General features: G+C 34.5%; 2 protein-coding genes and 1 pseudogene across 2 annotated transcripts; all 3 read left to right on the forward strand.

The window, feature by feature from the left end:
* The first annotated feature begins 1,006 nt into the window (after nt 1-1,006).
* LOC107409500 (protein NUCLEAR FUSION DEFECTIVE 4) lies at nt 1,007-4,277 on the forward strand. Its single transcript, XM_048473692.2, has 2 exons — nt 1,007-1,793; nt 2,877-4,277. The coding sequence occupies exons 1-2, from the start codon at nt 1,326-1,328 to the stop codon at nt 4,071-4,073; spliced, it is 1,665 nt and encodes a 554-aa protein (XP_048329649.2). The 5' UTR covers nt 1,007-1,325; the 3' UTR covers nt 4,074-4,277.
* A 1,509-nt stretch (nt 4,278-5,786) lies between these two features.
* Nucleotides 5,787-8,057, forward strand: LOC107418489 (protein NUCLEAR FUSION DEFECTIVE 4-like; annotated as a pseudogene).
* Nucleotides 8,058-9,955: 1,898 nt separating this feature from the next.
* Nucleotides 9,956-12,463, forward strand: LOC107418493 (protein NUCLEAR FUSION DEFECTIVE 4). Its single transcript, XM_016027188.4, has 2 exons — nt 9,956-10,574; nt 10,756-12,463. The coding sequence occupies exons 1-2, from the start codon at nt 10,104-10,106 to the stop codon at nt 11,890-11,892; spliced, it is 1,608 nt and encodes a 535-aa protein (XP_015882674.3). The 5' UTR covers nt 9,956-10,103; the 3' UTR covers nt 11,893-12,463.
* The last annotated feature ends 626 nt before the right edge of the window (nt 12,464-13,089 follow it).

Consider the following 13,089-nt stretch of genomic DNA (forward strand, 5'->3'; position numbering starts at 1 on the left):
TGTCAATATATAGTATTCAGGCTTCCATTAACAAATAGCATTTTTGATAATAATTGATCCATTAAGAAGATGAAGCATCATGGTTCACCGTTATGTACCTTCTTCTGACTGAGCCATCATAATATTACATTTATATATATGATGGTGAACTTTGCTAATTTTTTATGCAAAAAAAATAAAACTTTGTTAATTTATGCTATCGCGTTGGCCCCAAAAAACAAAAAAAAAAAAAGTTAAAAATTTTGCACTCTCTGATCCATTCCCAGTAACCTTGATTTTACCCATTCTACCGTCTCACACTTTCCATTAGGGGCAGTAAGTTGAGTAAGCATATAAATATATATATATATATATATATATATATATATATAAATGTGTGTGGAATAACACTGGCCTATATTTATTTATATATGGAATACATCTCATGGAAAGTAAACCCACACGCAAATGAAGGATGTTGATACTTCCAAAAAACAAAAATATCTTTCAACAATAATACTTGGTGGAGAAATATTCCCTCCATTACTATTTGAAAAATAAAAAAAAAATAGTTTTGACAGGGACAGCAAACCCTTCATCCAACTCTTAACAACATAATTATTGAAATTAAAAATAAAAATCATATGATAATAAATTTTACAATTGAAAAAAAATATTTTCCCATGAGATCTGATTTTAGTTTTAAAAAATTATAATATACACACACACATATATATATATATATACATATATACAGCTAGGTTTCTATTCTTATCAGGTTTTCGAAAATTGGATCCTTATTATTAAGCATGATTATTTTCACACTTTCACATTTTCACATTTTTTTCATTTTTTTTCTTCTACCGCATGAAGCAATGGTTAAATAAGATAAATAAAACTTGTCTTTTTTTTTTTTAAATTAAAAAAAGTATACAATCTTTCAATCTTCATGTGCTTCCAGTCCCAACTTATTGACATTGTTATTTTTATTATCTAATAATAGTACTTTTACTTTTAATTATTTTAGGCCAGATTTTTTTTTCTTTTCAATTTTTTTTTTTGGCTTCTCCATGTTTTCTTTTCGTTTGGGAATCAGACTTTTGGTGTCTGTCTACCACTAGCATTCATGAGCGTCACTAATGGGTCCAAGAAGAAAGGCTGGTTGGTGGCATAGTTGTATAATCTAAGAAAACCTCATAACTTCACTTCACTTTCCCAGGAAAATAGGCGATAAAATTTAGGGAAAATAACAGAAAACAGAAAGAAAGAAAGAAAAAAAAAAAACAAACAAGCAAACAAACACAGACAAAGAAAGAATCTTTTTTTTTTTTTGAAAGTTTCCATCAATGGAGATTCTGAGCAACAAATGGGTTGCTATGGTGGCGAGTATATGGATCCAGTGCATCGGTGGTTCATCATACACCTTCAGCATCTACTCCTCGGCGCTCAAATCCAGCCAAGGCTACGACCAATCAACGCTCGATACCGTTTCCGTCTTCAAAGATATCGGCGCGAACGTCGGCGTTCTCTCCGGCCTCCTCTACACCGCCGTCACGCATAGAGGCGGTCGTTTTTGGGGGACCCAGTTGGCCGGACCTTGGGTGGTCCACTTGGCCGGAGCTGTTCAGTGCTTTGTGGGTTACTTCTTCATGTGGGCCGCCGTCACCGGATTGATTCATCGGCCGCCGGTGCCGTTGATGTGCTTCTTCATGTTGTTTGCGGCTCACGCCCAGACGTTCTTCAACACCGCCAATATTGTCACCGGAGTGCATAATTTTTCCTATTACAGTGGCACCATTGTTGGTATCTTGAAGGTATATATGATGTAGATCCTCTGTTTGTTTGATTTGGCTCGAATTTTTTACATTTCCTAATTATTTTTGAGTGTTTCAATGGAATCCCAATTGAGCTTTGGAGCTAACTTTCCTCCATGTACGGTGAGCTTGGTCAGGTTTCAATGATTGTTTTTTGGACTGTGAGAGGGTGATAAGGTATTTAATTTTTGGCACTGTGTCTAATTAAGCTCAATAGAGTCAAGTTTGTACTACAATTTGGATGGAAATGTGGTAGATTTAACACAGACATGGGTGTACATTTAGAAAAAGGCATCTTTGGTAAAATTTTTTTAACACCTTACAAAAAAAATACAAATATGAAATTCTATAATTACAGTGAAGTGTGAATGAAAGACGACATTTGACGGACTCATTTTTCACAATTACTTAGCTTTTAGTTTTTGGGACTCTTGTTCGGTTGGAGTCATGTAAAGCACAGGGCTTTATGAATGCGAAAATTCATATTGTTTTTTTAATGTCCTCAAATCCAACAATGACATTTGAGCTGTCTGCTTTATTTCAATACAGCCTGCGAAGTCATTTTTTAAGTCTTGTTTGTTGACATGAATGATTGACACTTTAGTGTTTGAGAAGGCTGTTATAGGATTTCTTTTGCTCTACTATAAGTCTATCTGTATTACAATCGAATACTTGTACTGCCTTTTTTTGGGTTTTACCGTTTGAGCCTTGGCAAATTGCTATGTAGTTCCGTAAGTTTTTCCATGTATTTGGAGTACCATGCTTGAATCGCCACCCAACTTGTGTGCTCCTTTCACGGCACTCGAAATGGTTGAATGTTGTACCTATGCGAGAATCAGTGTAACAAGAATAAGAGAATGACATATTTGAAAATGATTCAATCTCAGTCCCAGAGATTAAATTCGTCTTCAAAATGCAACCAGCAGACACGATGGAACAGAATCATGCCGCATTTAATTTTTCTCTTAACGCCATTATTTGTACTTGTATTAAGCTTTTTCCATATATTTAGGTCTTGAGTACAGAGTATGCTGCAGATATATATACATGTCACATGTCATTCTTACCTTCTTTGATGGTCAGGGCTTTCTTGGTCTTAGTGGTGCAATATTGGTTGAAGTCTATGACGTAGTATGTGAAGGCCAGCCCAGTGCTTTCCTTCTTGTGCTTGCCCTGTTGCCGACAATTGTCTCCCTTGCAATCATGGGTTTGGTGAGAATCTATGAAACAAACAGTATGGGCGATGACAAGAAACACTTGAATGCAGTCTCTGCAATTGCTCTAATCATTGTTGGTTATCAAATGGTAATAATAATCTTGAACAACATCTTTACTTTTCCTTCATGGGCTAGTATATCCACATTCATACCTCTTCTGCTTCTACTGGCCTCTCCACTTGGAATTGCAATCAAAGCCGAAATTGAGGAATCAAAAAGAGTACCAGAGACAATTGCGGCTGAGAGTAATTCTTTGCTGGAGGATACATCCGACAAGATTTCTGCCGCAGAGTATCCTTCAGAATATGAAGAACTACCTAGCGGTGATCATGAGATTCAAGTGAAGGTCAGTTCAGATGACGAGATGCTGGCAAAAGAAGAAGATTTGACTGTCTTACAAGCCATGAGCACTCTTAACTTCTGGTTGTTGTTTATTGCCATGGTTTGTGGAATGGGTTCTGGATTAGCCACCATAAACAACATGAGCCAATTGGGGCAATCTCTTGGTTACAAAACTGTAGAGATAAGTTCATTTGTTTCTTTATGGAGTATATGGAACTTTCTGGGCCGTTTCGGAGCTGGGTATTTATCAGATGTCTTGTTGCATGCTAGAGGATGGCCAAGGCCATTGTTGATGGCAATTACTCTAGCAACCATGTCAGCTGGTCACATAATTATTGGCTCCGGTTTCTCTGGGAATTTGTATATCGGTTCATTCTTGGTTGGCATATGTTACGGTTCACAATGGTCTCTAATGCCCACAATCACTTCAGAGATTTTTGGTTTAGGGGATATGGCTACCATTTTCAACACCATAGCCATAGCCAGTCCAGTTGGATCGTATATTTTCTCTGTAAGAGTAATTGGGTGTATATATGACAAGGAAGCAGCGAAGGAAGGAGGCAATTCATGCTTGGGTACTCACTGCTTCATGTTATCTTTTATGATAATGGCATTTGTTGCTTTTTTTGGGTTTCTTGTTGCTATGACATTGTTGTTTAGGACCAGGAGGTTCTATCAATTGGTAGTTATTAGAAGATTAGAGCGTCCTCTGCGACAATGAGGATTGTGGATTGGCGAAGCTTTTTGTGTGCAAGAGAAAAGTAGTAATTATTTTTGTTTATTTAGTTTTATGTGTAAATATATATATATAAATATACATATATATTATTATTCTTGATTGTAATCTATGTGTAAATTTTTTTGTTATTTCAATATGGACTCGATAATAAAAAATGTAAGCTGTATTTTTTTTTTTTTTTTTTAATATTTCAGTCCTAGTCTAACTATGGTAAGAGGTTGGATTTTATTTTTGAATTGATATTTATTTAGAAGAAATATATATTTATATACATATGTATAAATGATCCGGCAGACTATCCAATTTAAATAATTGATTTCTAAGCTAATATGGGAAGTGGAAGTCCTTCGATAACAATTCATTGTTATATTCTATCATTTTCAGTCAGAAAAATACAAACATGCGCACCATTTAATATCTGTTTTGGTAAATTGCTATGGGCTCTGTTTTGGTGTCTTCCAATTTGCTGGTTGGGATGTGGAAATGGACCTTACAGACAGATGGTTATTTATAGCATAAAAAAGGTATAATTAGTGGATGGGTCCGAATGATGCAATTAATGGATGGGATGGGCCCGAATGTAGTTTTTGGAATTGTCATTTCTTTTTATAGACATTAGACCACCTGGCAATGTGGCTCCATCCGTCTGGGGTTGCAGGACACCAAAGTATTAGTCTTTAATAAAAGATTTTAGTATTTTTTACAAATTGCATTTCGAGTTTGAAGTTCATCATCTATGTCTCTAAATGTACAGATTTTTTTTAGTACCAATATCGATGAATGTGCGATGGGGTAATATTTTTGCTACAATGGAATGCACGTATCAGTAATGTCTATAAGGTGGTAGTTTGACCACCTTATTTATCATTCAAATGTAAGCCGGAGACATATTCTGCCTATATTCCTATCAATGTGATCTTCGTTACTAATAGACAAATTTATTGGGAAATAAAGCTATTTTATGTTTATTTTGTGGCATTAAATGTAATATAAATGACAGATGCTTTATTAGAACAATGGTATTTTGAAAAGATCAAATTATTCGGTCATAACAAGAGTGAAAATGCATTAATACCCTCCAAATTTTAATTATTTTTCTACTAATGCCTTCCAATTTTTTTTTTTTTTTTCACTAATACCTTCAATTTTAAATACTCTGGCTTTAATGCCCTTCAAATTTAAAATTGTTGCAATTGTATCTCCTAATATTGCAATACAACCAAATGACTTGATATTTTGAAAATATTTTTGTTTTAATTGGACATGTGTCATTCATGTGATATTTAAAACCACAAAATGGATGAAAGCATGCTTGATTTGGAACGCATAAGTGGTGAATACGAAACTTGAAGTACAATTCGCAAAAAACTTAAAGTTTAGAGGATTAGCTGCAAAAAAATCCATAAATAAACGAATAAATAAAGAAAAGATAATGTAGTGTCAAATAGATGATGATTAATATTAGTGATGATTGAAGTTGATTTTGTGTAGAGGGTTTAGTAGCAAAGTTACTAATTTTTTTTTTCCTCTAAAATTCAAAATATCTATTTTATGAAAATAATTGTTTTGTTTATGGGGTTTGTCTCATTCCTCTATTACAAAATAATAAAAATAATAATAATAATTGAAGATTAAAGTTAATTTGCTTAAAAAGAAAAATGTAGTAGCATGAGTCATAATGCAATTAATTTAAATTCTCGTATAGAAGTAGTGGTTTTATCATCGCAATGTCCCAGCACCCATCTTCTTAAACATTATTATACGATTTTTTTTATTTGTCCACATGTTTTACAATTAGACTCTATAATGTAACATTTAATATTAAATTTTTTTTTGACAGATAATTTAATATTAATTGAGGTTTCACATGTTATTATTATTATTATTGTTTTTTTTTTAGCCTTATGGAGACGGAGGTGTTGACCAACAAGTGGGTAGCCACAGTTGCCAGTATATGGATCCAATGCAGCGTCGGCGCGTACACCTTCGGCATCTACTCGCCGGCGCTGAAGTCCAGTCAAGGCTATGACCAATCAACCCTTGGCACCGTTTCGGTCTTCAAAGACATCGGAGGAAACGTCGGGGTTCTCTCCGGTCTCCTCTACTCGGCAGTCGCGGTAAAAAATCCTCGCTCGTCGCCGGCGACCCAGTTGGGTGGACCCTGGGTTGTACACTTAGCGGGTGCTTTCCAACGCTTCGTGGGTTACTTCTTCATGTGGGCAGCGGTGGCCGGAGTGATTCCTCGGCCACCGGTGCGGGCGATGTGCTTTTTCATGTTCTTGGGGTCTCACTCTCCGACGTTCTTCAGCACCACCAACGTTGTCTGTGGAGTTCAAAACTTTTCTAATTACAGTGGAACCATCGTCGGCATCATGAAGGTATATATCAACCTATCAATCAATCGCAGAATCCAGATGCTTTTCTTTTTTTGCTGCAATTTTCATTTTCCTCCAAGCCTTTAAAATTGTATGAAGAAAATCCCCCAACTCAGCTTTTTAGTAACGGAACTTGCATTTTATGACATTAAAAAAAAAAAAAAAAAAGAAGAAGAACTTTGTTATAGTGACTAAAAAAATTCATGATTTGGTTGGGCACAGGGCTTTCTTGGGCTTAGTGGAGCAATATCGGTTCAATTATATAATATATTTTGCGGAGGCAATCCGACCAATTTCCTTCTTATGCTTGCGCTGTTCCCTACATTTATCTCTCTGTTGCTCATGTTTCTAGTGAGAACCTATGAAACAACAAGCAGAGTTGATGACAAGAAACTCTTGAAGGCTTTCTCTGCCATTGCTCTAATCATTGTTGCTTACCAAATGATAATTCTAATTCTAGAAATTTTTTTCACTTTTCCTTCATGGGCACAAACATATTTGTTCCTACTTCTTCTTCTTCTATTGATTTCTCCCCTTGGAATTGCAATCAGAGCCCAAAGAGACGGCTCTAAAAGGGTCTCTCCTGGTACAGAGGATGTTGCAGAATATGAATGACTAGTGCCGAGTTCAGATGACAAATTTCTACTCCAAAATGAAGAAGATTTGAATCTATTGCAAGCCATGAAAACTCTTAATTTCTGGTTATTGTGTGTCATCACGGTCTGTGGAATGGGCTCTGGAGAGGCCACCATAGACAACATGAGCCAAGTGGGTGAATCTCTGGGTTACAAAAAAATAGAGATAAACTCTTTTGTTTCTCTGTGGAGTATATGGAATTTTCTGGGCCGTTTGGGAGCTGGATTTTTGTCAGATCTCTTGTTACATAATAAAGGATGGGCAAGACCATTGTTAATGGCAATTACTCTAGCAACCATGGTTGCTGGTCACATAATTATTGCCTCTGGTTTCTCAGGGAATTTGTATATTGGTTCGTTTTTGGTGGGTATTAGTCATGGTTCACACTGGGCTCCAATGCCAACGATAAGTTCAGAGATATTTAGTATAGGTCATATGGCTACCATTTTCAACACCGTTGCCGTAGCAAGTCCAATAGGATCTTCTATATTTTCTGTAAGAGTAATTGGGCATATATATGACAGACAAGTATCAAAGGAAGAAAAGGACGGCTCTTGTTGGGGAACGCGGTGGTTCATGCTGTTTTTTCTGATTATGGCATTTGTTGCTTTTTTTGGGTTTCTTGTTGCTGTTTTGTTGTTTTTAAGAACCAGGAGGTTCTACCAATTGGTTGTGCTAAGAAGATTAAAAGATTAAAGCAATCTTCTTTATGAGACTATGATAATGAGATTTTTGGATTATGTGCTAGCAAAAAAAAAAAAAAAAAAGTAATTATGGTTGTTTTGTATGATTCATGTGAGTGTAAATTATAGCCAGAATGGTTTTCGTCCACTTTTAGTTTGTGTGAAAAATAATGTGTAACGTGTATTAAATGCTTGAAAGACACAAGTCCCGTGTTTCATGGATAGCCGTACATACATGTCCAAGGTCCGGTGTATGGTAGATTTGGTTGAAATTTCTCATGTAAGAATTTGTCCAGTAGATTGATGCCTAAGTCATTAATAATGCCATTAATGGTTTTGCTAATAAGATTGAATCAGACTATCACCAAAAAAAGGAACCAAAAAAGATTGAATGAGAGAGTCAAAGGTTGTGTGATGGAATATGTGGTGTTGAATAAAAAGTTCTTTTGATGATCCTCTTTCATTAATTGGTTTTGATGGCCTTTTTTTTTTTTAGAGGCTCTTGTTGCCGATGAGTTTTATGGACGTAGATTTTTTGTATTAATTATTATTATTATTATTATTACTATTATTTTTGTAATGTTCTTTTCTGTAAGGTCTCTTACTGGGAAAAAAGAACAAAAAAACATGTAATAAAATATGACAGCAGATTCTATTTGAAAAATCCTTTTGAATAATTAACTTGTTAAAAATAAAACAGTTTTTAATTAAAACTAGGGGGTAATTGTTTTTGTTTAATTAGTTTTATGTGTTAATATATATATATATATATATATTTTTTTTTTATTCTTGATTGTAATTTGTTAGGTGTAAATTTTTGTTATTTTAAAATTATTTCAATATGGACTCTGTTTATTTTGTGGACAATGTTCGTAATTTAAAGTTTGTTATTTGCCAGATTGCCCAGACGGGAGAGTATTTTTTTTTTTAATAATTTTTTAACATAATTTATTTAATAATTGGACAGCATTTTTTTTTTAATTTTAACATTTCATTCCTAGTTCTAACTATGATAAGAGGTTGGTTTTGATTTTTGAATTGATATTTAATTAAAAGAAATATATATATATATAAATCGTTTGGCAGACTATCCAATTTAAGTTACTAATATATACATTTGTTAATATGGGAAGTGGAAGTACTTTCACAAAACAATTCAATATTGTTAAAAGTCCACTCGTTTGCAGCCAGAAAATCCAAGTTGGAATTTTTAAACAATATATGTATATATATGTATTTAAATGTGGGAAATGGAAAGTGTGTATGACTCATATGCAGTGGCAACATAGATGCCCTGTTTTTCTTTCCTATTTTTTTTGGGGTAAATTTCTATTAGCTCTGCTTGTTGGGATGTGGAAATGGACTCTGCAGCTGTTGGTTTCTTTAGTACAGCAGCATGTAGAGGTCGAACCATCCTCTATATTATATATATATATATATATATATATATATTTTGTTTCCATATATTATTACCAACCCTATTTGTAATCTGAATATCAATGGACTTGGAAGAACGTGATTAGGAAGGAATAAATTTCACATTTTACAGAGTGAACAAGTTTATTGATTATGGTCTCCCAACGTAGTTATGGAATTGTTATTTCCTTTTATAGACATTAGACCACCTTGTAATGTGGCTCCTTTGATTTGGGCGCTAGACCCCAAGCATTTAGTCTTTAAATAAATAAAAAACTAAAAGAAAATGTATTTTAGAGTAGATGGTAATTAATAATGGTTATGATTGAAGATGGTTGTTTTGGTTATGTGGTTCGTCTCATTTGTTTATTACAAAGAAAAAGAAAAAAAGAAGAAGATTAATTTGTTTAAAAAGAAAATTGTAGTCTAGATAATTGTCACTGAAAGGGATTGAATCGTAGTTTATTAAGCATGAGTTGTAACGCAATTATTTAAATTCTCCTTTCCATTTTAAAATTCTTTTACTTTTCTGTCATATCTTTTCTAAAGATTTTTTTAAAAGAAAAAATAAAATAGTTAGTTTGTTTTCCATTTTTTGACTATATTATTTAAATTTCTACCTAAAATTTTTTAATTAAAATTAATATATATATTTAAAAAAAAAAACAAACACTGATTAACATATAAACAAATTATACACAGTTAAATAAAAAAAATTAAAATTAAAAAAACCAACCACTAAATTACCTAAACGACATCAAGTAGTTCTCACATTCACAACTGTTCTTAAGAATACTCACCTTATTATATAATCATTATTATGTAGTGTACGTATTCATCGTCATCGTGCAGTAAATGAAAGAGAGTTGTTCACCAAAAGAAATGAAAAAAGAGTTTCAGATATGGAGATGCTGAGCAACAAGTGGGTCGCTACGGTTGCCAGTATATGGATCCAATGCAGCGTCGGCGCATACACCTTCGGCATCTACTCGTCGGCGCTCAAGTCCAGTCAAGGCTACGACCAATCTACCCTCGACACCGTTTCGGTCTTCAAAGACATCGGAACGAATGTTGGGGTTCTCTCCGGCCTCCTCTACTCAGCCGTCGCTGTCAAAATTTGTCCTTCTCCGTGGTCGGCGACCCAGTTGGGTGGACCGTGGGTTGTGCACTTGGCCGGTGCTTTACAATGCTTCGTGGGTTATTTCTTCATGTGGGCTGCGGTGGCCGGAGTAATTCCTCGGCCACCGGTGACGGCAATGTGCTTTTTCATGTTCTTGGGGTCTCACTCTCAGACGTTCTTCAACACCACCAACGTTGTCTGTGGAGTTCAAAACTTTTCTAATTATAGTGGAACCATCGTCGGCATCATGAAGGTATACCAATAATCTTTCCCAGAATCCCGATACTCTTTCTTTTTGCTGCAATTTTCAGTTTCGTTCAAGCCTTTAAAGCGTATGAAGAAAATCCCAACTCAGTTTTTTTTTTAGGTAAAATATTGCATTTTATGAGAATAAAGGATTTTGTTTTAGTGACTAAAATTTTGGTTTGGGGCAGGGCTTTCTTGCGCTTAGTGGAGCAATATCTGTTCTAGTATACGACATATTTTGCGGAGGCAATCCAACCAATTTCCTTCTTATGCTTGCCTTATTGCCTACGTTTATCTCTCTGTTGCTCATGTTTTTGGTGAGAACCTACAAAACTACCAGCACAGTCGATGATAAGAAACACTTGAATGCTTTCTCTGCCATTGCTCTAATCATTGTTGCTTACCGAATGATAATTATAATTTTACAAAACTTCTTCACTTTTCCTTCATGGGCACAAACATTTTCATTCCTGCTTCTTCTGCTTCTACTCGTCTCTCCCATTGGAATTGCAATCAGAGCCCGAAGAGACGACTCGAAAAGGGTCGTCGTCTTCGAGTCTTCTGATGCAGGGGATGTTTCAAAATATGAACAGCTAGTACCCAGTTCAGATGACAAATTGGTACTGCAAAATGGAGAAGATTTGAATCTTTTGCAAGCCGTGAAAACTCTAAATTTCTGGTTATTGTCTGTTATCACTGTCTGTGGAATGGGCTCAGGGGTGGCCACCATAAACAACATGAGCCAAGTGGGTGAATCTCTGGGTTACAAAACAATTGAGATAAACTCTTTTGTTTCTCTGTGGAGTATATGGAATTTTCTGGGCCGTTTGGGAGCTGGGTTTTTGTCAGATCTCTTGTTGCATAATAAAGGATGGCCAAGACCATTGTTAATGGCAATTACCCTAGCAATCATGGTTTCTGGTCACATAATTATTGCCTCCGGTTTCTCAGGGAATCTGTATATTGGTTCGTTTTTGGTGGGCATTTGTTATGGTTCACAGTGGGCTCTAATGCCCACAATCACTTCAGAGATCTATGGTATAGGTCACATGACTACTATTTTCAACACCATTGCCGTAGCAAGTCCAATAGGATCTTATATATTTTCGGTAAGAGTAATTGGGAATATATATGACAGAGAAGCATCAAAGGAAGCAGAGGGCGGCTCTTGTTTGGGAACTCAGTGCTTCATGTTGTCTTTTATGATTATGGCATTCGTTGCTTTTTTTGGGTTTCTTATTGCTATTTTGTTGTTTTTTAGGACAAAGAGGTTCTACCAATTGGTTGTGCTTAGAAGATTAAAGAAATCTCCTCTAAGACAGTGAGATTTTTGGATTATGTGCTAGCTAAAAAAAGAAGTAATTATATGATTCATTACAGCAATAAAGGTTTTCGTCCACCTTTAAGTATGTATCTAAAGCAAGAAATGCTTGAGAGAAAAAGTCGCATAAAATCCCCATATTTTATGGATAGCCATTGGTATAGAAATGAGTAGGTTGGCCTTTATGTACATGTACGTCCAACTCCATCCATGGTCTGTTGAGTGGTAGATTTAGTTGAAGGAAAAATTGACTTGTGGGCTTTTGTCCAGCAGATAGATGCCAAGTTATTATTAGTGCCATTAATGGTGTTGCCAGTAAGGTTGAATGATAGTCTTGGTTATGTTATAAAATTGGTGTTAAATAAAGTTCTTTTGATGATTGTTTCTTTCAATGGGTTTCAATGCTCTTGTAGACTATGGGTGTTTTTGGATGTAGAAATTTTTATTTTTTATTTATTTTTTATTTTGGCTTTTTTATGTTCTTTGCTGTACAGTCTTACGACTCAGAAAAAAAAAAAAAATAAAAAAATTGTGAAGTGTAGATAGATTTAAAAGCTCTCGTTTATTTTTTCTTATTTCCTGTCTCTCCCTTGCTATTTTCCTCTTCTATTTCCTTAAACTAACAACCAACATAATTTTGGTATTAGGCCCTAAGCCCTTAATTCCCCGTCACATATTTATTCAAAAATCCTTTTACAAAACCTTGTCCATGACCTTATCAAATTCTATTACTAATTATTCTCCAAATTTAATTAGTATCTGTATTATGAATTTTGGAGTCTTTCAATGAAAACCTTCATTAATTTTCAAGACTTTCGGGAAAATAGTAGATGGAGATTTTGCAAAATTAGAAAATGTAAAAGCAAGCACCGCTAACTTGGACAAAAGCAAAAATATTATATATATATATATATATGTATATAACGTGAAGATCAAGAAAGGAATCTATCTTTCTTAGAATTTTGATACCCGCCGGTTCAGAACATGAATAACCCAATTCAGAACGATAAATTGATGCTAGAAAATTTTGAAGAATATATGAATATTGTTTTGTTCTATTATTCCATATTAAATATTGTTTTGTTCTATTATTCCATATTATTTATTTGTCATGTTGAGACTTTGGAATATAACTTTTTTTTTTTAATCAAATCAAATAAAAATTTCAATATTGACATAGCTTAATATGCATATTTTAAAT

This window comes from Ziziphus jujuba, chromosome 2 (assembly GCF_031755915.1).
Source record: "Ziziphus jujuba cultivar Dongzao chromosome 2, ASM3175591v1".
Taxonomy (NCBI): Eukaryota; Viridiplantae; Streptophyta; class Magnoliopsida; order Rosales; family Rhamnaceae; genus Ziziphus; species Ziziphus jujuba.

Bases quoted from the DNA above. Each gene is read 5' to 3' on its own strand.
- LOC107409500 (XM_048473692.2), top strand. From the start codon at position 1,326: ATGGAGATTCTGAGCAACAAATGGGTTGCTATGGTGGCGAGTATATGG. The intron at 1,794-2,876 runs GTATATATGATG...TTTGATGGTCAG, and splicing joins CCATTGTTGGTATCTTGAAG to GGCTTTCTTGGTCTTAGTGG.
- LOC107418493 (XM_016027188.4), top strand. From the start codon at position 10,104: ATGGAGATGCTGAGCAACAAGTGGGTCGCTACGGTTGCCAGTATATGG. The intron at 10,575-10,755 runs GTATACCAATAA...GGTTTGGGGCAG, and splicing joins CCATCGTCGGCATCATGAAG to GGCTTTCTTGCGCTTAGTGG.